Raw genomic sequence first — 26,048 nt, forward strand, 5'->3', positions numbered from 1 at the left:
TCCCTTCTTTTCCTCACGGCTTCAATGTTGTTTTATGTGCAGCTTTGAGTTTTGAGATAGATCATACAGCCTCAAAACCGTGACAGACTGAGATTCACCTCTGGTTCCTAGAATTGAAACCAGATTTCCATAAGATTACAGAGGAAGTGTGTTCAGTGTTGTCAGTTGTAACTCTTGCTCTGAATCCTGTTTGAGAAAAACAAACTCAGACGTGTCCTACATCAGCGAGAGCCTGCTGACACCAGAGATTATCACCAACTGAGAATCACCGAAGAGAGGCACCTGAACAAAAATCTTTAAGTGTGCCTGTTTTTGTGTAATCATACACTTCAGGAGGAGAATCTGTCAGCAAGAAAACAAACTGAAACGGAGATTTCAACCACTTGCTTTTGCCTTGTTTGTAAGAGTAATCTAATATGTATTTTTCTCGTTCTTCGTTGACACTTGAATTATTTCCTGAGCAGTCTTGGACGATGTGTTGTAAACAAATGTGCTGATATCTATTTTCCACAGCAGGATGTGATTTCTCCAGCCAGATAATTTTGTGAACGTTGAAAGGCTGTTTGGTCACAGCGTATTTCCATCAAAAACACAGCAGGAGAAATAGATAAACACCAAATTAGAGGATGTGGTTTTGCTGGGTTAGGCTGTCCAGAGTCGGAGTACATGATTCGGAGCTGACAGAGGAGATAAATCAGAGTGCTGGTTCAACAGTCAGAGGAAGCATCCTGTGCCATCGAGTTCAACATCCTGAGTTTCACTTTGATAGTCAGGGATAAAGAATGTGCAGTTTATTTAAAGCCTCTGGGAACTTGGCTTTAAATCATAAAAAAATAAGATGTGATATTAAAATATCATGTGCCATTAATCATCCACAAAAATCTAAGAGAAAACAAACATTCATAATGAGAAAATCTAGATGGACATGATAGCTCTTATTCCTATTATTACTTATTCTTTTACATTTATTTTTCCTTTATGATTTTACTTCTCTTAATGTTTTTAGTTCTTATTGCTTCTCTTTTACTTGCCTTTTAAAACTTCAGTCCCCTTGGTCTCAGGTTTTGTGGTTGGATTTCTGTGTTGGCTGGGTACTTGTGGGTTCTTAGGATGTTTTTGTTTTAATGACGTCTCAGGTTGTCTCAGCTTTAGTGATATCATGGGGATATTTATGCTCCTATGACTTCCTTGGACTTTTAGCTCTAATAATGTCTCAGTAATAATGTTTGGGCTGAACATGTAGTCTGGGTTTTGATCTGTTTAGGTTCTCTTCCCTTGAGTGTTGTCTTGTTATTGTTGTTTTGCTGTCTTTATCTCTTGTTGGGTTCTGCTGCTTTGTTTTTTGGTCAAAGCACTTTGTAAACCCTTGTTTTTAAAAGTGCTATATAAATAAAGTTATTATTTTTTTCAGGAACAAAAGGAGAAAACAAGTTATTTTTCTCAAAAAATGCCATTAATATTTGTCACGACTCTCCTCCTCTATTGATCTGCCTGTTGTCATTTCATGGTCTTACTAAATTCCTCTTTTATTCTCCTTAGGTCTCATCGTAGGATCCTTGATGGTTTGTTGGCTTCCCAACCAGATTCGTCGTCTCATGATGGCCGCCGTTCCCAAGTCTCGCTGGACCACCTCTTACTTTCGCAGCTACGTCACTCTCCACCCTGTGGCCGACACCTTCTTCTACCTGAGCTCCGTCCTCAACCCGTTCCTCTACAACCTCTCCTCCAGACAGTTTAGGGAGGTTTTTGTTCAGGTGCTGCGCTGCCGCCTCACCATTGAACACAAAAACAGGCGCACCTTGCACAGCTCCCACGCTGCCTCGGGACGCTCTCTACAGCCACTGATTTTAAAGTCTTTACGTCGCAGTAAGGTTAACCGCTCCACGCTTGCAGAGGGGAAAAGTCCTCCCACATTTACAACCTTTCAGCAGCAGAGCAACTCAGGAGTGGCTTCAAACACTGAAACTTCTCTCAACCTCACTGAGGAGTCTGACTCGGCTCTCAAAACAAAGATAGATGTACCAACAGAGAGTGAAATATGACCAGCTGTACAGTTCAATGAACGGTGAAAACAAACCATTTATGTCTGAACTATCACAATCAACTACCTATACTCAGTTAACTCTGTACCAAGTGTAATGGCAGAAAATCCTTTGACAAATCATGCTCCACTGACATTTTGGCACAAAAGCTTACTGGAGAGACTCAACAACTTAGGAAACTGAAAGGAAAGTCAGTAAATTAGTCTTGAAAATAAAAAAGCTGAAATATTTAGCCAAAGGTCTGACATCCAACGATGGTATCGACGGGACCATGAGGTCTTGGGTCCACCCAGGATCTACTCCAGTCTGTATGTGCGCTAAGGAGCTGTAATTTATTTGACATTATGAAGGTTAATAAAATATGTAAGATAATTCACCTCTTTAAAGGTGCATCATTTATTTTGTTGTTTCACAATACTTTGGTTTAAAAAATTGTGGTTTGAATTTAAAATCCTGATAATGACAGGTACCAAATCAAAACATACTTGGAGACTTCAAAAAGAAGAAAGTGGAAGTATTTAGGAAGAACAGTAACCCAGCCACAAAGCAGAAGCCCACCTAAAATCACAGAGCAAGGTCAACGACTGCTAAGTAGTTATGCTAATGGTGGCTTGCTTTAGCTTTGGCTAAAGCTAACATGGCTACACTAGCTACGTAATTAACATTACTACATAAGCCAAAATAGTTAGGTCAGATTTAGTTAACGTAACAACATAACTTACCTACCTAACGTTAGCTTTGCAGCTTTGTATAGATGTCCATGAGCTTTGTAAGCTTATGTAGCTATGTTATCTATGCAGCTTATGCAGTAAATGGAGCTACAAAAGCTACATTTGCTATTTTAAAGTGTTTTCATAGAGAATTAGCTTTTTCCTTTAAGCAGGCTGTTTACTTGGCTGTATTATTTTGGAGTAAAGTCTTGAAGGTCAGGTTTTAAACTTTTAACTTGTGGTATCCTAACCTTTACCTTTACCTTTATCCTAACCCTAACCCTCGGTGCACTGCAGCCCAAACTGAGACCTGAAAATCTTCTGGGGCCGACCAAAGCCTTTATTCAACCGAACATGAGATTTAAAGTATATCTTCTCACTGAGTCATCTTGTCCTCAGGTCACAATGACCCGTTTCTGTGTTTAAAAGCAGAGAAAAATACCCCAAATTATATCATTTCAACGAACATTAGAAAAAGTGAAGTGCTCCCTTTATTCATGTTTCCATGTAGGAGGTACCAAAAATGGTACTACTTTCTTCTTTGGGTCAGAATGACCCGGCAGTTGAAATCACAGTCACAGAGACAGTTTCATACCACAAAAATGTGAGAATGCTTTCGCCTTGTCTAAGATTGATCAGTAGCACACATAAACATGACAGGACGTGGTCTTCATCAATAGGAAGTACTTCCTATGACTGGCTCTGACCCAGACGGGTAATGGATGGGGACCGTCAAGAAATGCAGGTAACAGCCAGGCTTTCATGATTGATAAATACCGATACTGCCACATTATCACTGTGGCACTGCAGACATCAGCACCCCGAGTGTAGTGATAACCCCAGATGGTTTCTACCCCAGGTGGAGCAAGTCAGGGGAAGATGTGTCAGTTCTGGCCACCAAAGAAGGACTGTAAGATACATGCTGTGTCAGGTCAGATGTGATAACATATGACATTTTGTTGCATCAACCCTGGTCCTGTACTGGTCTGGTCAATAAGTTATCAAGATGAAGTTACTGGGATACATAAAAATGCATTTAAAACTACTTTTTCTACTACTTTTTTAGGCAATATAATACAATACAGATACTGAACTAAAAATTACTACAGTAAAAAAAATTTAAAACATTTGACAGTGTCATTAAAAGAAGAGCAGTGTCTCCTGAATAAATGCAGTCTTTCTGCCATGGGAAGAGAAAAAACTCATTTATTCACACAATTTGTGATGTTGGACAAGTTTTTTCTTCAAGCAAAATAGATTTGGTGTTTAAAATCGAACTAAGCTGCTTTATTTTTTCAACTCAGTGAAGGGGAGTGCAAAGAATATGAGGACATCACTAGGGCTAAACTAGATTATAACCCTCAGATGCCCTCGTGTCCAAAAACAGACACCATACATTAAAGGCAGTAGAAATATTATACCTTAATATTTTTTCACAATTTTTTGCATTATTTTTTTGAGTAACGTGGGACCAAATGAGAAATAATCAATTTTGATGAATTTTCTGAAATTTAACCCTTAAAATGCCAGGTTAAAAGCAGGAAATCCTCTTGTTCTTAATGTGATAAAACACCAAATTTGAAATAATTGTAATAAACTACATGCAAATCTGATTTCCTTGCTTTTCTCTGCTTATCTTATCTATCTGCTTCCTATATTTTATCAATATTTGTACAGAGTATGCTGAATTTCAGGGTAATACCTGTGACAAAGGTATCCATCTAAGCATCTACTTACAGATGCTGCAGTTTTGCAGCTGTGTAAACAAAGCCACAGTTTGCTTTGATGTCCTCTGCAGCTCCATCTTTGAGCTCCTGTGTTTTTATTATTGGATTGAGGTCATGTTAGGGTCAGTCTTGACCTTTGTGTATTTGTGTGGGGGGTGTTTAGATGATGAGAGAAAAAGAGGGACCTTGACCTCCAGTTGAAAGACTCTAAAGTTATATTTCAAAGCCATATTAACTGTTTTGCACTGTTCATTGAGTTTGAATGAATTCACATGCATCCTATTCACTTGGAATTCATGTGAGTGCACATGCAGGTGTGTGTGCATGATGAGTTATGAGAATTTATGTATGATGTAGAGGGAGATATAGTAACTACTGCACAATATAATGTCTTATTCTGGATTCAGTAAAAGGTGGAACCACCCTGAGCCCACCCCAGACTTGTGTGTCTTTACACACTCTCACAAACACACTCACATTTGGATGCACCCACACACCTACTGTAGATACACAGACATACAGACACACACTTTTTCTCAGAATACACAGACACATTCATATGAACTCTTAACAATCTCTCATTATTGAGCATTTGGTAACCAGGAAAAAAGCATGCAATTTCCCTTTATGCTACATATAGGAAAATGGCTGGCATTTTTGGAACCAACTGGAAAAACAACAAATTTGAAGCAATAACACATGAATGAAAGCCTAATATCATAAATCATTACTTTGATGGCTGGAGTATCAAAAAAAGAGGTTTTAATGGGTTTCAATGGGCCATTTTTTAGTAATTGAGTGTATGTAAAAAGTTGTACAGAGCTTATTACTGAGCCCTTACAGGCTCTGATAGTAACATTTCAAAACTTTATGAAAAAAAAAACAAAAACAAAAACAAAAACAAAAAAACTTGCCCTCCAAACCATGTTTATGGTTTTGACATAAGGTCAAAGGCCTCTCGCGGCCCACCTACCATACCCACAAGGCCCACACTTTTCCTGAGCCTAATTAAAATTTAATCTAATTTATTTAGAAAGTTTTATGGAGTATATCCATTCTGACTGGTGTGGGGTCTCAGTTTGATGGTCTGTGAGAGGGGCGGTCTGATATTTACGGTCTAAAGCCAGTCCTCTTTCAATGGTAAGGCAGCCTAATACTTTTGTCCATATTATGTAGATTCATTTACCAACAACCAAAGTTTCCACTCCCAAAACTCAAACTCTCACATGGTCAAACCAGACTTTAGAATAGACAAGCTATTGTGGCTAACTGTTAGCTTCCCTCTACAGCCATGTTAGTTTGATGAAAGTTTGTTTTACAGAACACTTAAATCAACAAGTTGGTCCTCCATTTCTGACATCCGCCATATTTCATGGCTCCTATTCACTGTCATCTGCAGGGCTGTGTTTGTTGTGCTTCCTCTCTGTCAGCTCGCACTCTTGTTGGATATTGTTCTGCTCCTAACAACAGTTCCTAGAGTGACTACACCTCATTGTCCATCCACATAAACCCCATTTCCTCATCTGTTTGTGCATCCAGTTGAACTTTCTATTATTATTCAATTCATACAAAAATTTAAAAAAAAAAGAAAGAAGATAGCTTACTTAAATGGAAACCAAGGGCATAAACATCTGTTTAATGTACAAATGAATAAAGCCATTCTTGCCCACCAGGGGGCAGTTCTGCATATGACATCTTGTGAAAGCCATGAATTGGTAAAAGACTCAAAAAATGCCTATCACCCCAAACTACGACATTAAGAAGACATTTGCACTCTTTAATGCCACGTCTGAATAATAAACAAGAGAAGAGGCTTCACTTCACTGCAGCGTATGAGGGTTTAAGAGTAAAAACAGTTTGGTTCTTAATCAGATATCTTTTTTTTTTTTTTTTTTTTTAACCACACTTTACTTTCCACATTTATCTTACAGCATCACTGTCAAACATCTTCTGTTGGATTTTCCATAATTAATAACAGAAAAATCTCCAGTTCAGTGTATTTTATAGACCATCTTCTTTGTCTTTTTTTGTGAGTAAACAAAGACAGATGAGACTGAGCCACCTGCTGTCCTACAAAATAGCCAGAAGCTGTTTCATCTATGCTGCTGTCCTCCACATCACCCTTCTCTGCTGCTCTTGCAGCTCCACAGCAGTTAGGTTTGTGAAATGAGACATGATGATGAAAGTTCCCAGTGATGTGAAGATAACATTAGTTTCCTTGTGAGCTTTGGAGGCAAGCTGTGACACAAATCCAGGGAGTCAAATGAACAACTGCTGTACAAAGTTTCCACACATGTTGAAGAATATATTGTCAAAGTCTTCAGTGTCTCAGTTAATGAAGTTCTTCATCATGTTTACATTTTAATGTTGGTGTTTTAAGGCCTGTCAGCACAGGACGGAGGACAGGAGGAGGATCGACACATGCAGCCATGATGTGCTCAGGACGATGGCTGCAGACTGCTGTGGTCGTTTCTTCTGGCGTGGTCCGTTACACAGCGGTGTGTTGCAGCAGGTGATGCACACTGAGTTGAGCTTTCCGGTGCAGAACTGTTGGTAGCCGGAGGAGGCGATGAGACAGGCTCCTGAAGAAGCACAGGACTTACGGTAGTGTATCCCTAAAACAAGGACAGAAAAGGATTCATTAAGAGAGTAAAGAGAGGATTAGATGGTGTGTGATAACAGAGAGAAATAACTGTGAGACCGGGGCATGTAATCAAGTTTAATAACATCTAATACTACATCAAGGGGGACAGAGCTTAAACAGAATGTATAATAGGGGCCGAGCCTTCTTATACTGTCATAAATCTTCACTCTCCTTTCTGTGTTGAAATAATCTGACCGTCAGTGTCTCTTTCTATACTGAAATCTCCCAGTAATGTCTAAAAAACACCCTTTATTTTGAAGCTAGTGAAGCCCCAGTGTGTGATTTCAGAAAGCATGCCAGCAATAAGAAGGTTAATGGAAGTGAGAAAGTTTCCAGCATTCAAAATACATTTGTAAATGGGTTAGCTTTTTTTTGACAAATAAAGTAAGTGTTTAGGGCTAATTTACATACTTTCGTTTTAATATTACATTTTCTTTCAAAATAAAGGTAAATTTTAGCCTTTAACAGTGAGATCAGTTCCTATCATCTATACTGCAGCCATCCACAAGGTGGCGATTGAAATATTTTGGATTAATATTTTTGTTTTGGCTAAAAATTTCTGGGGCTGTCATGTCATCCATCTCTGGGTTTGATGCCAAGGGTCTTTAGAGTCAAAATCCTTTTTTTTTTTTTTTTTTTTGTGATGCATTTCTTTTTCTAAACCAACAATGTGATTTTTAAAAAAGTTACAAAGTGAAACCTTGCACACTGTCCAATGCATGTATTTTTCTATTCATTAAGAAAATTCCACATACAAAGCAAAATGGTCACCGTCTGTGAAGAAAAAAAAACATGAAGATGATTTTGTTACTTTAATTTTTTGATAAAAAATATAAAAAAAGAAAACACTTTATCTGCTCCTGTCAGAGCCCTTCATGTTTTACCAGTCTTTTCAAACATTTTTGCTGAGACGCATCAAAGATCAAGCCAAAAATCTCAAGGCACACCTGATTTATGTAAATCCCAAATGGCCTTATTAACTCATGTGCCAGTGTCTTTAGTTGATATCTAGTCAGAGAAACAAATACCAACAGCACACCTAGACTTACCTAAAGACTCACCAGTTTGACTCACCACTGATTTCAGTTATTTGCATGAGCTTGTGTGTCACAGTGCTGTGCCAAGATGCAGCGAGAGAGAGAGCAAAACTTTTATTCAGTCTCCTTGTTATATGGCTGTGAGTACAAATTTTGTGTTTTTTGTCTAGTATGACCCACTAGCGGCGCCAGGATTTTGATTGTGGATGGGCCTCCAGAAAACTGGACGGGCCAGTTAAAATAAGCTAAATAAAAAAAGGGTTCCCCTTCATCTCTGTTTCAGTGCTTTTCTGCGGTACTGAGGACAGCAACTCAGTCGCCTACCTGTGTGGCTCTTGTGTTGCTGTCCTCAGCTCAGTGCTGAAGCGGACAAAGACATACACCATAACGCTATCGTAAGTTACCTCTGCCCACTGCCAATATTATTCTCACTCCAGAAATTGTGCATACAGCAGCGTTTCCGCTAGACGTTTTTGTCCCCGGTCAAAATGACCGGCAGACCTCATGAACCCCGGCCATTTAGAACAACTACCGGACATTTGCTTTAACATTATTTTGCTGCATTAACAACAGCAAAATGCATAAATCTGATATTCTGATACATCGATACATACAAGTCAGCACTAAACAGGACTGAGGACACATTTTTATTTCCAGACCTGACCCAAAACCGAGACAGTAGAAACCAAGCCGACAGTAAACCTGAGTAATTATTACCCTGTTATTACAAACTGGCAAACATGTACACATGATTAGACCCTAGAAATGACTGCACAAAGACTTTCTCTTATTTTTTTTTTGTGTAAGTGGTTTAAAGTTTCAAAATGAAAGCTGTGCACTTTTCCTTACACATGCAGTCAGTTACACAAAATACGCCCACGTTAAACTCATCAACAACAACAGTTAGCTTCACATCAGCACCATTAGCCTGTTTGCACATTGGCAGCTACTATAACTTTGCAGCTTACAACAACCAAACACCATCCTCCACCGACAAAAATGACATAGCCCCCAAGTGCTTTGTTAACTGGACACTGCGTTAAAACTCTACATTTCAAATGAAAAATGAGTCTTACCGTCAGTTGCTAATATCAGTCCTCATGATGATATAACTGTAGCCTCTGCTAAAGCTGGAAATCCAACCATCCTGGGTTATTTGGACTAGTCCTGAAAAGACAAAAGCTCCACAGCAGAAAGTCCAGTCCAGTCCTCTCATTAACGGCTTATCCAAGACTAATTCTGCTAATTAGCCAGCATAGGCCTCTCTCTCTCTGCTGCTGCATTGGTGTTTATGACTCTCAGCTGTACGTTCCCTTTGTTTCAAATTCTTCATTACTTGCAGCGATGACATACTCAAAATCCCTCCATATCACTGATGATATTAAGCCTTTGGTTAACCAGGAAAACCTCACTTAGATTACAATTCTGCTTTATGAGAAAGCTCTGGTCAAAATTTTCCTGCAGAGTCTCCAGCAGTACTGAGCATGTGCAGAGAGATAGATTTGCTTTGATGTCATAATGCATACATAATTAGCCATGTGCTCGCCGTCTGAGGAGATAAACAACCCCTCAGCACCGCAGGATGTAGATGTAGTAAGATTAGGCAACTTTTAGTTTATATTAACGCATTCTCACAACACATCTTCTAGGTTACACAAAATATAATATGCAAATGTTCAGTAGATCTGTCTCTGAAGCACAGCACAGACATGAGCAGTTGGAGGCTAAATACAACAAGATCACATGGACTACAAGTTCACGTGGGAATTATGTGATCCTATGATAAGTCCAAAGTATAAGAGTCTGTGCATAGTGTTATTTTTTGATAATGACCATTTTCAATCCTGTTTGGATCAATCTCCTCTACATGGATGGAAGTGTAATGGCAGCAGGTGCCACTGAAAATGGATTGCCCTATCTGTGTGGCAAGTTTAGAATGCTGCGCAGTGGAGTATGTGGAATTAAAGGGTAATATGCTTTGCTATGATTGGTCAAAAACTTGGTGCAAGAAACAGAAACTTTGACAAAGAGCCTGAATTGCAAAACTGCTTCACTTAAGGATGGTCTGGTAAGTATTCTGGTAAGTGTATCATGCCAGTTAACAATGATATTATACCTGTTTGCCACTTTTATAGCAATTTTATGTGTAAAAAGAATGCTTTTTAAATATTATACCATATTAGACAAGCAACATTTTAAGTATTAGAAGTGGAAGGTTTGTCTCAGTTTCAAAGATTCACAGCTGCTGCTTTTCAATGTAGTGCACAATCATTGCCACAAGCATAGCTTGTTTTTTAGAGCCATGTTCCTTGTTCCTAGAATATTTGCTTATAATAGCTGACAGGTGGATTTCAGCAAGAAATTCCTGATAAAACTGTTTCAATCTAAATTGTTTCTAGGATGTTATTAAGGCTCTACAGAAAAAAAGAAAACCTCAGCCCATTTTTTCTTCCTCACATTCAGTATTTGATAATTGTCTGGGGGCCAGATGTGGCCCTGGGGCCACCAGTTGATGATCACTGCTTTCAACCATCCACCCTATTTATTGTCACATTGTGCCAAAGTATATGTGACAGTTTAATTCAGATAGGGTAAAAAAAAATATTCTCTGAGTCCTAGAAGAGAATATTTAGAGTGACAGTCAAACCTCCTCTGAGGAGAAACCATCTCACAGAGGTTGACTTATCTCCACCAGGCAGCTATAACTCATCACACAAAGAATTTTTGATAAAAAGAGAATTTAGGAGAAGACCCTCAGCTGTGAATGTTAACCCTTTAGTGCCCAGTAGAGGGATGCTGAAGTTCAATGAGAATTTATAATCCATTTAGTTTATTCCATTCAAAACCGCATCCTTTAAAAATAAATGTCTCTATTTTGGAGACATAGATGTATAATTGATCACAAAAAGTTTGGACACTCTCTAAAATGTGATTTAAAACAGAATGCAATGATTGTCAGATAATAATGAATTTTTAATTCATATTCATTCACATAGCTCACTTTGAAGTAAATATAAATGTTTTTTTATGCTATCATAGGTATTGGAAATATAAGGCATAACATAACATTTTTTAAATATAATTCACACTCTTGAACTTTATTTTGAGCTTATTAAATCAGTAGATTCCTTTGGTTAAGAGCAGTATATATCTGCACATAAAGCTTGTTGGAACATGTCAGAGTTGTTTGCAGGATTAGTGGAGGGAAGCTCTAACATTTGGCTGACATTTTACTTCAAAGAAGCCTTGATATGAGTTCATGAACTTTGAATAACCCTTGTAATGTGTGACTCCTCTCTGCACCCGTGTGCAACCGACACCAGCACCCACAGACCTGCATGTTCATTTTAAATGTGCATCCTTCCATGTTCTCATACTGCAAACATCAGAGCAAGTCCCAGAAGGTGCTGAGTAATCCGGAGGAAACATGGTGTGAAATGTTGCACAGATCTGGAGGGAAATGTCTCGTCTTCTTACAAAGCTGGGAGATCAAACCTCGACTCACTCTGTGTTTGAATCTTTCATTTAAAGGATGGAAAAACACTTCTGAGGAGCTGTGTCACTTTACCCAGAGTTAAATTAAATGATTGAAAAGGACTCAAACAGAAACTTTCAAGGAAATTCACAAAAGAATTTGAAGGTAAGAGCTGATATCTGCTGGTTTTCATCCTGAGCAGTAATTAGGAAAAAACACTCTTTGATAAGACGAGCTGTAAGTGGGAAATAAGGTCTAGTAAAAGAGGAAGTGTCACAGACATAAAGAACAGATTTGATAGCTTTCTCCCCTCAAACAATCACTTATTGTTCACATGGATCATTTGTTTTGATGTTTGCCTGCACAGATGCTCTGCTCCTCTGTGAATACAGATCACTGCTTTCACCTTTGAACTTTGTTTGAACTTTAAACCAAGAAATATATATATTTTATCATTAGTTCAGGCTTTTATGTGTTTTTAATCAACTGGGTGTTTTCATCTTTTTTTCAGACCTTGCAGAATTTTCTCTCTGTGAAAAATCTTCAATGGATGTCATCAGAAATTCTTTCTCTTTGGCTTTTTTACTGACTTATATTTCAACTGTTTACAAAGCTATATCAAGTATTATCATGCAAACTATTTATCTCTGCTTTGATTTATGTACTGCAAAAAGCTGACCGCAATTATCTGGGATGCCTGTTGAAATGCCTGACTAAATTGTGTGTTCTGGCAGAGTGATTTTTTGAGGGTGTGTAATTGTGCTAGCCCTAATGTCTGTGGGTTGAGAAAGGATCCTTGAAGTTTGAAACTTAAAGCCCTGTTGGCAGGAAACAGCTAACCTGACACGCCAGATTGACTGAATATATTTCACAATCATCTGGGAATACTCCCATAGAAAGTGTTCGGGAAGGGCTGGACTTCTCAGAAAATCTACAGAAGGTGATTGGAGGAACGTTCTGTCACATTCATGATGGGCTATCAGAGACAAATAATGTAGTGCACATGCGCTAGTCTTGTGCAGGCCACTGTTGCCTTAGTTAGTGAATGGCAGTGCTTCATGTAAAATTGATGCCAAGGCCACTTGGGAGACTTGCAAAAACAGCTTCTGTACCAAGACAAGCTTTCAGTGTGTTACTTTTTCCGCTTGTTTTACAAAGAAATGTGGTCTAGTTTCCGATTTAACTTCTGCTTTCCTACAGCTAAATCCAAGCCAATGGCTACTGCGGCAGCAGCCACTAGATGTACCATTAAACCTCACCGTTAACAATCACATACCCATGCTGAAACGGGAGAAGAGTGAAAACATCTTTTCCGTCACAGAAAGCTTTCAGCGTTGCTCTTTGCCCTTGTTTTTAATAAAGACATGTCCAGTTCTGACCAAACTGCCGCTGTGGCTAAGTCCGAGCTAACCAATCCATTAGCAACCATATCACCACTGGCAACAACTAACCCTTTAACTAACTAACTATTAAACACTCAGGGCAAAGCATGTTGGTAGAAGAGCAAAAACACCTTTTCTGTCACGGAAAGCTTTCAGTGTTGCTCTCAGTGCTTTTTTGGAAAAAAAAAAAAAAAGAAAAAAAAAAAAAACCCCATGTTGTTCAGTTATTATGTCCCAAGTGCCACTGTGGCTATGTCCGAGCTAATCACTCTTTAGAAACCATTGTATACAAGCATTCACACAAGAAGTTACCCTTTCCCCTTATCAAATATGCATGCCAATGCAGGTCAGCTGAAGAGCGAAAACGTCTTTCCAACATGAAAAGCTTTTAGGGTTGTTTTTATTCTGTATTTCACACAGAGACATAGTCTAGTTCAAGTAAAACGGATACAATGCTAAAGCTAAATCTGAGGTAATCACCGCAGTGGAGGCAGCCATTATCGGCTGCCTTCTGTACAACAAAACCAGGGTTGCCAGGTACAGTGCTTAACAAATTTATTAGACCACCCTAACCCTAACCAAAGTAAGGTTTATGCCACAGCTGCCCTACATTAACAGAATTGGTAATTACCAAAATCATTTTTTATGTTTCTGCAATGGTTAATACACCAATATGTTGAAGTTCTTTAACCAAAATGATATTTTTAATGCTAAAATATAATTATTATTAGTATCCATGAATTTTCAAATTGACTGATTTACAAAAAACACCTGAAAAAATAGTAAAGCACATTAATATTTCTTGATTAATATGTCAAATTATAGTTATTTACTTGCATTCCTGAACAGAAAAATGAGTTTTAGTGGTTGAATGTTATGCTTGATTAATTTCTGACTTCTCTGAGAAGCCCAGTGAGCAGGCTCAAATTTGGGTGAATTCAGTTTGAAATTCCTCATTCCTGTTCAAAATGGTAAAACGTGGAGAGCTCACTGAAAATGAAAGAGTCCACATTAAAGCACTTCATGATGCTGGATGGTCTTTGAGACAAATATGACAAGTGGTCTAATAAATTTGTTAAGCACTGTATGTGTGACAAAACCAGCCCAATGGTTGATCATAACTAGCCAGAAACTAGCCCAAAACCAAGCCCAGTGCTGAAATTTAAAATAAGCCATTAAAACTTGCCAAAACTTCCACAAAAGCACATGCATGCTGCTTCTCTGTGTGTGGCGTGTATGTCTGTGTACCATGTTCCATGTTTTCCTGCTTCTCTGCTTAATTTTGTTGTATTTGAGTGTAAATAAAGTAGTGTGTTCTGCTATAGATATTAAATACTCATACATAAGACATAAACTATGGGTCCACTCAACCTGTGGACAAAAAAAAATCTACTCATGGCAGTTCTAAAAAAAAAAAAAAAAAAAAACCCCAATTCTGCAGGAGAAGTGCAACCTGGCAACTCTGAGCGAATCCCCCCTGTTTATCTCTTTTTTGAAATGAGGATTCATTAAGCAGATTTCCTTAACAGAAAAGTGGCATTAGGAAATTTCTCATAATGAGGGAGAAATGCACTAAGAGGTGCACTTCCACATTCACGCTGGAACAATCCCAGGATGTGCATGTGTCTGAGATTTAAGGATGTCCATGTGCTCTAGCGTTGCTTCCAGTGTGAATGTGGAAGTCCTTTTTAAAGAGCATTTCTCCCTCATTATGAGAAATTTATGAATGAGAAAAAAATCATCAGTTTTCTGAAAATACTAAAATATCCCTTTAAAACATTCCCCCAGATTTGGCAGGTGGCAGGTATTTATTTCTAACTCTGGTGTAGTGTTACATAGAAGTCAGTGTTAGTTAAAAATTAAGGTTGTAGTTTGAAGCTAAAAATGAAATTATAAAGAGTCGTTAAAGTGTTTTCAAGCCTCAGAAACTTTAACTAAGGAAGTCTCAATTATTTTAGCTGAATAAGCTTCATTTAAAGTTTCAAGTAGCACAAAAAAACTCAACTACTTGACAATTTTGACAGATCATGGATGCAATTCAATGCCTTTTGAGGTAATAAAGTAATATAGACCCCCCAAAAAATCCTGAAAACTTTGGACAATATGTCTGCATTTTGTGTGATATTAGGTTTTTATCTTGATTTGATCAGACTCAGAATGACCCAGAGTAACCCCAGCTCACATTTATTCAGAAGCACTAATGAAAAGTCTGCAGCGTGCCGTCTGGCTGCTGCCTTAGTTTCTACTCTCTCCTTTCTTTCAGAGCTCATCTCTTCTAAAAGCTGGGATCTCTTAAACAAACAGTGGAAAAAGAATCATAGGAGAGAAGACTTCACAGCAGATTGATGTTGATTCCTCTCAGTTTAAACCATCTGTCAGGACACTTAGAAGAAGATGAAATAATAATTAAAACGATCAGACGAATCTTTGGATCAACATGTCTTTACCGTAATGCCTCTCAGTCTGCTCACATTCATTATTTTGGCACTTTAATTATTCAATTTTGTTGTTTATTCATGAAGCTGATGAAATCTTTTTTAAAAAGTCGGTATAAAAGCTTTTTATTCCCATGAAGTATTTTCACATTGGGCTGCGTAAACTCTTCACAGGTTGATGGCTGCTGGAGCTTTCATGGGATTTAGTGATTTGACTAAAGTTTAAGCTTTCAGCTTCATCATACCACATATTTTACTGTCAGGAAAAAAAAAACATTTAGCTTTCTAAATCAAAGATAACTGTTTTCTCTTCACAGGAAATGCATTTATTTTGATCTCTGACATTGAGCAGGTCATCTTTGAGTTCAAGAGAAAATCTGGGCTGAATTTTAGGACATTGACCCCATTATTCTGGTCAGTATGATGACATAGAAACTAATGGGAAAATATAATTTTGTTATTCTGTTTGTCAGTTTATTCAGGGATAACATTCTTTCTGTTTTGAGGTTGTCCCAAGAGGTTGTCCCAAATACATTTGCACATTTTGAATAAAAAGATTATTTAATAGTTTAGCCAATGTTTTTTTGAGAAGAAAAACATCCAGGCTTTTATTTATTATGTATACAGCCCCAATTCCATAAAAGACTATATTTAAATAAAAACAATGCAGTGACTTGAAAATCTCATAAACCCATATTTTATTCAAAATAGAACAACATACTAGATATTGAAACTGAGACATTTTAATTTTTAATGAAAAATAATAGCTTGTTTTGAATTTGATGGCAGCAACCCATCTCAAAAAGGTAGGGATGGGGCAACAAAGGTTGGAAAGGAAGAGCTACAAATGAAAAACAGACGGAGGAGCATTTTGCAACTAATTCAACTGACATCCGGTCAGTAACATGACTGGGTATAAAAGTAGCATTTTAGAGAGGCTGAGTCTCTCAGAAGTAAGGCTGGGCAGTGCCAAAAAAAAAAGGACTGAGGCAAAATTAAAACTGTTCTGTGGACAGATGAATCGAAATTTGAAATTCTTTGGACGCTGTGTCCTGCAGACCAAAGAGGAGAGGGACCATACAGCTTGTTATCAGAGCACAGTTCAAAAGATGGCACCCCAGGTATGTGGGCCACCTGGGTTAAGGTCTGGCCAGTGGCTCTCCCCACTCCCTCACAATTCTGCTGCATTTTCAGCTAAGTGGGTGGATTATTCAAGAATTTTGCTCCTGTGACAGTGAAGGCTGATTGTCCAGAAGAGGTTTTACACATTAGAATTCTGCAGTTACCTTTCACTGAAGCCCGTGTGTTGGCTCGATGACAGTCCTGATATTTGCTGGCAAATTCACCAAGCATAGATGGAGCCAGACCATGTAAACATTTAAAAAACACGTTAAGATTGCAGTAGATGATGAAGCTTCCAAAGCTAAGCATGTCATGTTTCTCTAATACAAGACAGTGGTGCCATCGTACAGTTTTTTTTGTCCATTACTTTTAAAATCCGGTTATATAAGGATATGATCAGTTTTAAAGTTGTTTGTGAGGCTTGGGACCAGGGAGTAAGGCAGTACGACAAAGGTGACAATACAGCATGCATGTAGAGCCTGGCTGTGTTTAATAAAAGATACATTCTGAAGCTGTTTAAGTTTGATTTAACTTTTTTATAAACAGTTCTTTATATTTTGACATGTAAGGAGAATGAATTAGCTATGTTACAATATGGAGTATCTTTTTATTAACTTCCCTATTGATAGAAAAGTTGAAAGACAGAGCCTAGAATCACAAAGGGGTTTTCTTAACATGGCAGTTATGGTGTTAAAGTGAAAATAAAAGCTCTGTTGTGATTCATATTTAGGAAAAATACACCCAATCAGTTTAATTCAGAGTAATGATATCCCATATTGACCAATTATGAACATCCAGAGTAAATTCAATTATTGAGCAAATATCTCCACTATGAATCTCAAAGAGTACAACGGGGAAAAACATTTAATAACGTCTGAGGCTCTTTGAGGGGATTTTATTCAGTCTGTGCGTGGGAATTCGAAGATTCAGCTCTTCAGTCTAAATCATACTGCCGAGTTAATTTATTGGAAAGAGGGTGAAATATCTGATCAAGTTGTGAGCTGTGAGATAACTCACAGAGTTTGGTCTAATGAGAATCAGCAGCACAGGGAGGAGTGACATGTCCAATATGTCTGTTTGATTCTTTAAATGAGATCTCAGCTAAATAAGGCAGGCGCTCACTGACAGTGGATGGAGGATTTAGTTCTGACAAAAAAAGTATTGGAACTTAGGCTTTTTGTTCCTGAAACTAAGATACTGTGAGGAAAAAATTCATCAATGTTGTTGATAAAAAAGATGCTTAAATCAGATACTGACCGGTCACATTCTTACTGTAAACACTTTAGCTAAGCAGGGAACAAGTAAGTATTTAGTGGCTAGTTAATCCAGAGAACAAATGCAACTGATGGCTCGTAACCAGGTAAAAAATATGTAACTAGCTTGTTAACCAGGGAACAAAGAAATACCTAACTTTTAGATAACCAGGAGAAAATGACCATCCAACAGGTAGTGCAGCAGGGAATAAATGAGTAATTTAAGTTCACTTCAGACCAAAGATTCCTCTCAGAATGAGTCCATTTTAGAAAGTCGCTGGCAGCGGCGGCAGCGTCTGAACTGAGCTGTCACAGCTGAAATCTAACTGTCTCACAATGCTGCCTGCGATTCAGTTGTTGGGGTTTTTAATGCTAGGTTCTGGTGATTGTTTAAATATTAAAATCTTTATTATAATTATTAATATAAATAGATACAATGATTAAACAAGATTAATAATTTACAGGGCACCACCCTGAAAACTGTGAGAACAACCAAAAGGGAGCAAAAGTCAGTCTCAGAATTAAGATGTAAATAATATTATTTCTTTTTAAATAAATGTTAGTATCAGAATTAGCTTTATTTGTGAATTGTGCTTATGCAACAAAAAATCTGACTCTGGTTAGCATAGCTCTCACTACACAAGAATTAAACACATCACAAAAATAAATAAACTGACAAAAGTATAAAAATATTTAAATATATCCGAGTTCTTGTAGGTATTATATTATAGTACGTACAAGTCTGTGAACATTGATAGTGTGGTTGCAAGATGGGAAAAGGGTTCAAGGATGCTGACTAGACATAACAGAGTATCAATAATGCAGTGATGTGGGCAGAATAACATGAGGGAGATTATTTAGGATAGTTGATTACATAGTTGATAGTTGAGACATTAAACCAGAAGTCAGTGCATGTTATGTAGCATTAAGCAGGGCTAAGCTGCTTGTGAAATGGTAAAAAGTGGCAAAATGGGCAGTAAAATGGTAAGAATCCATTTCAAGTGGTATAAAGGGTTAAAGTTGCAAAAATTGGCTAAAAGTGGCAAAAAATGGGTTTAATTTAGAAACAAATGGGTAAAAAGTGGCCAAATAGTCTTGAAGTGGCAAAAAATGAAAGTGGGTGGCACAAGGGTGAAAAACACCTAAAAGTTGCAAAAAATAACTAAAAGTGTTAAAACTGATGTTTATTTTTCCCTGAGTTTTTGCTCTTGCTGTATGTAAAGCACTTTGTAAACAACTGTTTTTAAAAGTGCTATATAAATAAAGTTATTATTATTATTATTATAAAGCGAGTCTAGTGTGGAAATAAATGGGTTGATAGTGGGAAAATGCATTAAAATCCGCAAAAATTGTCTAAAACAAACAAACAAAAAAAAAAAATAGGCAGTAAAAATGGTGAAAAGGGATTGACAAGTGTCAAAAACAGGTTAAAAGTGGCAACAAAGGGGCAAGAATGGGCAGCTAAAGGAATAAAACAGGTTAAAAGTAGAAAAAAAATGGCTACAATAGGCAGAAACAGAGACGGGGGTTAGAAAGAGGCAAGGGTGAATAATTTGAACATAAGAACCCAATAACAGCTGGACACATTTTTCAGCTCCAAAATGAAGTAGCTCTTAGTCAGGACATTAGCACCAATGCTACTGATCCAATACATATGAAATGATACCATCTATAAACCAGAACTAGGGAGGGCCTGGTCTCTGGGTGTCTTTGGGGCCCAAACAATTCTGTGGGCATGCCTGCTTTTACTTGAGCAGATTTATAGACCAGTACTACTTACTTGAGTTTTAACCAAAGTAACTGTACTTTTACTCCAGTACAGTCGTGGACTTTGTAATACTTATTGCTTACAACTTAGTACTCACCCTCTTTCCGTTAACTGCTGGCTAAATTGCAGTTAGGCCCTCATTTTTCACAATAGTATCTATCCAAAATTTCTGCTGACTTCTTCCAGAGCTTGACCGACGAGTGAACCATCTTACATCTTTACTATCTCTGTGAGAATAGCCCATGCAAAACAGCAACTGTAAAGCAACTATAGTTAACTAAACATTACCTGAAGGCTGACGGTGTCAGATGAGTCTGCTGCAGAGTGAAGTTTTGCTAGTTACAGAGTAAGACAGCGTAACGTGGCGTCAGCTCTGAACAGCTGAGGCATTTACTGTTGTATACTGCAGCTTAAACTGAACATTCACTGCTCACTTTTAAACCCACTGACTACTCCTGACAGTACTCATTCACACACTCTCAAACTCCTGGCCTCTCCTAACTCATACCAACACATGCACTCATGCACTTAGCTGGTCGCAAACAGAATGACACTGCTCTTACAACAAAAAGAGTGCCTGAGAGATTTGCAAAGATCTTGCTTATTTGGCGAGCACATAACACAAGAACATAAGAAGAGGGCCATTTGTCTCTCATCTCCTCCACCCACTAGACAGTGGAGCAAACTCTTCACATACAACCAAAAATCATCCTTCTAACTTTAACACTGGTTAGGTTTAAGGCATAGAGAGGAAAATAAAAGTCTTAAAGATTTTTATTGGTATATTTGGAGTTTAAAAGATCAATGCTAATTTGAAAAGCTGATAAGAAGACACTACTTGTCATTCAGAGTTCTTTGTTCTCCCTTTAAAACAAAGCCTTGTGGGTATAAGCTATCAAGTGTCCTTGTTAAATATAAAGAATAACAGTTTTTTGAAAGGTGTAGTTTTTCATCTCTCAGCCTGCTCTTTAGGGTTTATTATCCATTTAAATCAAACTTGACTAAGCAGTGGAATTAAAAGTCAGATATTATACGAGCTCACATAAAACTGTCGTCCAGAGAAATGGTTGGGAGGGATAAAAACGTTTTTCACACTTTTTTCCATTTAAAAGCCTGAATTTCAGCAAGAAATGAAAGTGACTGAGGTTATAGTGAAAAGTAGTTTTTGTATTATCTGTAATTTCTTTCGAGCTTTTAAGACATGTTCATACATCATACTCTTTTTGACATTTTTTAGATGAATATGAAGACTGGAAGCTCTGCTGGATTGACCTCTCAGTGGTGCCTTTCTGTTTGCTGTTTTAAAGCAAGTTTTATTTTATTTCTAACACTGGATGGATGTCACTTTACTTTTAACACTGAAATGGTTAACTGTGCCTTTTGAAACTTTCACAAGAAGCTACTTATTCCTTACTATAGCAAGAAGGCTCCTGGTTAGAGGCTGCATGTTCTCTTTAGGCCTAATGGGCCTTAACATATGCTTGTTTGCTTAACTAGTGATACTAAATTGCCCGTGGGAGTGAGCATGAGTATGCTTGGTTGTATGACTCCATATGTCAGCTCTGTGATTGACTGGCAACTAGTCCAGGGTGTTACTGCTGTATCTTTGCCACTGATTGCGACACCTACTACACCATTTTACCCAATCTATTTTAAATACCACTGATTATATTATCATTGATATATTTATATTTTATTTTATTTTATTGCACTACAATCACTTTGTTTACATTGGTCCATTTCACCTGTTAACATCCTTATGAGGGTCGGCTGAAAAGTTCATAGGCTGACCAAGAATGAGTTACACCACTGCAGTGAAGCTTGGCATGCATTAAATTCAAACTTTCCTGGTACTAACTGCATGGTTTCCTTCTGGACAAACTCACACTGAATAAGTAATTCAGGACTGTAAAAAGCAGTACTAGAGACTTTTTGTGAATATAGATCAAATGTGGCACACCGGTGTTGTCAAATATCTGCAGAAAAAGGGTTCAGCCCCCAAGGACTTTCATGCTGACATGGTTGCTACAGTAGAGGATGATGCTCCAGCTTTATCAACTCTGCAAAAGTGGGCAGCTGAATTCAAGAGGGGTAGGCAGAGCCTTGAAGATGACCTAAGGTCTGGACGTCCTGCCACAGCCACCACCCAAGAAAACGTGCACCATATGGTGGTGAATGACAGACGTTTCACTGTAAATCAGAGCTCCCATGAATGAGTAGAGAACTTTCTGCACAACAAACTTGGCATGTCAAAGGTTTCTACTCTGGTTTGACGCCTGATCAAAAGCACACCAGGCTGGTCATGTCGCAGGTGAACTTGGCACTTTTTGAAGCAGATCCAGCTGGTTTTCTGGATTCTTTCCTCACCCAAGATGAACATTCAGTCCACCACTGAGCCAGAGACCAAACAGCAGTCCATGCAGAGGAAACACTCGTCTTTCTCCCCCTCCCAAGAAGGCCAAGGTGATGTCATCTGCAGGGAATGTGATGGTCTCCATCTTCTGGCATGCAAAGGGCATTATGTTCACTGACTATCTTTAGAAAGGCAAATCTATCAATGGAGAATATTATGCCAACTTGATGAGGCAGCTCCAAAGGCCATCAAGTCAAAAAGATCTGGAAAACTGATGAAGGGGGGTCTTGTTCCACCAAGACAATGCTCCAGTACAACAGTCTGTGGTTGCAATGGCTGCTGTGCTCAACTGTGGCTTTGAACTGGTTGATCACCCTCCATATTCTCCTGATTTGGCACCATCTGACTATCTTCTGTTTCCCAACATGAAAAAACACTTATCTTTATGGACTGCAGGGGAGACTATGTCGAAAAATAAACAACATAAAGTCGAATTCAACCACTGCATCATGGTCAGCCAATGAACTTTTCAGGCCCCATTCATATTTCCAGTAAACCTTTGTCTCTTTGCACTTCAACCATTCTTCAACAAAACTGTTTGAGACTTATATTTAAAAACATCTGTTTATAGTTTTCCTTTTTTTCCGTTATATATTCAACATGTACATAACAGCTGTAAATAGTATTAATAATGAATTTTGATTTTTAAGTTACATTTCTATATTTCCGATTTTGTATTTATTCATTTGTTCATTTGTGTGCTTTGTTTACTCCACTCTTGCTGCTGTAAATTTGGAATTTCCTGTTGTGGGAATAAAAAAGGAATATCTTATCTTTCTATATAGACATGCATATAATGTGTGTGTGTATATATATATATATATATATATATATATATATATATATATATATATATATATATAGTATATGCTTTAAAATATAGTGTTTTCTTTAAATATTTTTTAATATTTGCAATTGTGATTTTTTGTTAGACTCCTGCTCTGCATTTTGTAATGCTGCTGCTCTAAGTGCCTTGAATTGCCCCCCTGGGAACAAATAATGGTTCTTTTTTAATTGAAGTTAATTAAATACACCGCCTCTTGACCAATGACACCTGGGATCGACTCAAGTCTTCATGAAGCTGAATGGGATATGCAAAATAGATAATGGATGGATGGTTAGAGAAAAACCTTGATTATAAAAGCAACATTTTTTTGCAACCCCCTTTCCATTTACTGCAACCCGTCAGGGGGGTCCAGACCCCAACTTTGGGAACCGCCATCCTAAACGATGCACATCTGAGACATAGCCAGGTGTTTGTGGCGTTAAGGACCTTGCCCAAGGGTCAACACTGGATACTGGTTGTGCAGTTTTAAACATGGATATGAATATTATTAATGGCCAAAAATTTTTACTATGTAAAGCAAGCTATAATGGGTGAGAAAAGTGAAAGAAAATCAAGAAAATATTCCTGTCTGATACTCCTGGTACCTTGCCATCTCTTTCTTTTCTCACTCCTCATCAATCTCACAGAAGCAACTGAGAGGAAACCATGAACAGGGCAACAGGAGTAAATGTCACGCCACATACACTGCTATGTGCTGTGTCAATTGCATGCTGTCAGGAATCAATGTAATTTGGTTAATGAGGTAAGGTTAGCACCCTCTGTTGTCAACAAATGCTCTCTGTCTAGATTTAACACCTTGTGTTTATGACAGAGCAGTTGGACTCAGAGACTTTCTGTGTGCCAAAGCACTTAAAAATGGAAACCTTATCTTCCCAGAATTACAAACCAGAACCTATTTATACTTTCTTTCTCATGCATAGAGATGCACAAATGACCCAAACAAACCTCAACCACCATCCAAAGCCCATCTGTTTCTCTGAATGAATGTCAACTGCTCCTACCAGCCATATTCTCATTCCCCTTTCACCTGATACAGTAAATTAACTTTTGTCAATTACAAAGCTAATTTAGATAAGCCATGAAATCCAGGACACGAGTGACGCTGCTGACTCCCTCCTGCTCTGCGCTCTGTGGTCTGTTAGACTGTGAAGGACTCCAACAGTCGGTCTCTGACCTGCTAGGATGTAGTCCCCTTTCCTGTGACAGAGTCAGACTTTATCAGGCTGCTGTTTCAGTGTCTGTTTAAAGCTGATCTGAACTGATTTGATTCAGCAAGATTTGAAGGAGAGCCTGGTTCTGCACTTTTCTATTCACAATATTTACATGGTGACCATTTTATTATGGACATCACAGTCTAGTGGGACTCTAAATGCTGTTAACAGTGGAAAAACCTTAGTGTCTTAAGGTTGCATGTACACTGAAAAAAGTAAAACATTGGTTGAACTTAAAAAAGTTAAGTAATCAATCACACGAAACGTTTTGAATTGAATCAATTAAATTTTTTTTTAATTAGGTAAAGTTCATAGAAACTATGTTTAAAGGTTTAGCAAACCTAATTATTTTAGATTGTCCTAAACTAAAAATAAAAATTTCCCTTAATCAACCGATATAAATATTCCACTCATTTGAACTTAAAATGTTTAAGTTCATACAACCATTTTATAAAGGTTGGTGGGGGCTGGAGCCTATCCCAGCCAATTTAGAGTCACCATTTAACCAATGAGCATTTTTTTGGAGGTCGGAGGAGGCCAGAGTACCCGGAGGTACTGGTGTCCAGCTGCCAATTTAAATAAAAAAATAGAGGTTCAACCATTAAGATAATTTAGAAGATTTAGATTTAATGAACAAATCAATAATTTTGGGCTGTTATAAAATGAAAAATTACATCAATCCTACAACAGCATCGTTTTACTTTTTCATTGTAAATAGGATGATTGATTTAGTGTTGCTTTAATTTCTCTGTTCTTGATTAATTAGAAACTGAATAAGAATAACTCTGAACTATCTGGGCTGTATTTTCAGTTAAAAACCACAACAACATTTTGTAGGTAACCAGTCAATCAGTGGCAGACTCAGAATCAGTGGAAGAATCCCCTGCAGGGCAGCTTCCCATGTTTTTTGCACTGGAGGGCACTTTGTTACATATTGACGCGTGTCCTTTTAGGGCATTCTTTCATGTTTATTCAACTAAAAGGGCACCTTGTAAAGGCATTTTATCATGTTTTAGTTCCATAGGAGCATCCAAGAGGCACTTTTGCTGCATTATTTCAAACATTAGGGCACCGGAGGGTTAATGTTATTACTCAACCAATTTCAAGACAACTATTGCTTATGTAAGAAAACAATATTGGCAGGAATGTGAAGGACCTCTTTTAGGTGGTAGAATTTTGTCCTGCCATCCATTATCTACTTTGCTGATCTTAGCGTCAATCCTCTTGAAGAGGGCAGAGGACAGTGAAATATAAGGTTTCATCCTGGAGCATGACTATCACTCTACTATAAAGGAAGTGGAAAAGTCCTCTACAAAGTAAAAGTGAACTTTTTATCACTTCCTGAGGCTCAATCAGAGGGGACGATGATGATAGTTACAGAAGATGAGCTGCAGAAAGAAGCCAGTCTTGTCTAACCTGCCTGGATGAAGAATAGCCATCATCCGAATAGAGTCCTGGTGCTCTGACAGAGGATTTTCACTCTTGACTGATACCTCCAGGTTCTGCCAGCCAGCCTCTTTCTGTGCTGAGGTCACTGTTGTAGTCGTGATGAAGACGGATAGTAATGTCACCCACACACAGAAGGACTTATCTTTAAAGCAGCTGATATAAAAATGGCCACAGTGAAGACGTATGTTAGCGCTTCTTTGTCCTTTATCTACACTGAAGTGGGGCATGCAAAGTCACAGCCTTTAGAGGCAATCACAGGGCGAGAATACTTAGCGGGACTCAAACAGCCTCAACCATTTTTATTCTTGTCACTTTAGCACTCTCACCGAGGTGGCGGAGCAGTTTTGAATATATCTATTGCATTTCAAATAGCGATAAGGTGCGGTCAGTTGAGTTTCTAAGCCTTCCTCTTCTTGCAGAGCAGCAATAATGATAACACTCAGAGATAAAGGCTGGGACGTACATGAGCATTCATGCAGAAATTTTCTTATTAAAGAGCTGTCGACTCCATACAGCCGTGTGTCTGCCCTTTA

At 38.0% G+C, this 26,048-nt stretch overlaps 2 protein-coding genes across 2 annotated transcripts in view; one reads left to right on the forward strand and one right to left on the reverse strand.

Moving 5' to 3' along the window:
• The window catches only part of gpr39 (G protein-coupled receptor 39), a 45,629-nt gene extending 43,025 nt beyond the window's left edge, over positions 1–2,604 (forward strand). The window contains exon 2 of the mRNA XM_041807463.1: positions 1,540–2,604. Within this exon, the coding sequence (XP_041663397.1) occupies positions 1,540–2,042 (503 nt within the window). The 3' untranslated portion in view covers positions 2,043–2,604. The remainder of the gene's footprint in view (positions 1–1,539) is intronic.
• A 3,553-nt stretch (positions 2,605–6,157) lies between these two features.
• The window catches only part of LOC121522859 (ly6/PLAUR domain-containing protein 1-like), a 29,320-nt gene continuing 9,429 nt past the window's right edge, over positions 6,158–26,048 (reverse strand). The window contains exon 3 of the mRNA XM_041807530.1: positions 6,158–7,094. Within this exon, the coding sequence (XP_041663464.1) occupies positions 6,865–7,094 (230 nt within the window). The 3' untranslated portion in view covers positions 6,158–6,864. The remainder of the gene's footprint in view (positions 7,095–26,048) is intronic.

The sequence above is a fragment of the Cheilinus undulatus genome, linkage group 15 (genome assembly GCF_018320785.1).
Source record: "Cheilinus undulatus linkage group 15, ASM1832078v1, whole genome shotgun sequence".
Lineage (NCBI taxonomy): Eukaryota > Metazoa > Chordata > Actinopteri > Labriformes > Labridae > Cheilinus > Cheilinus undulatus.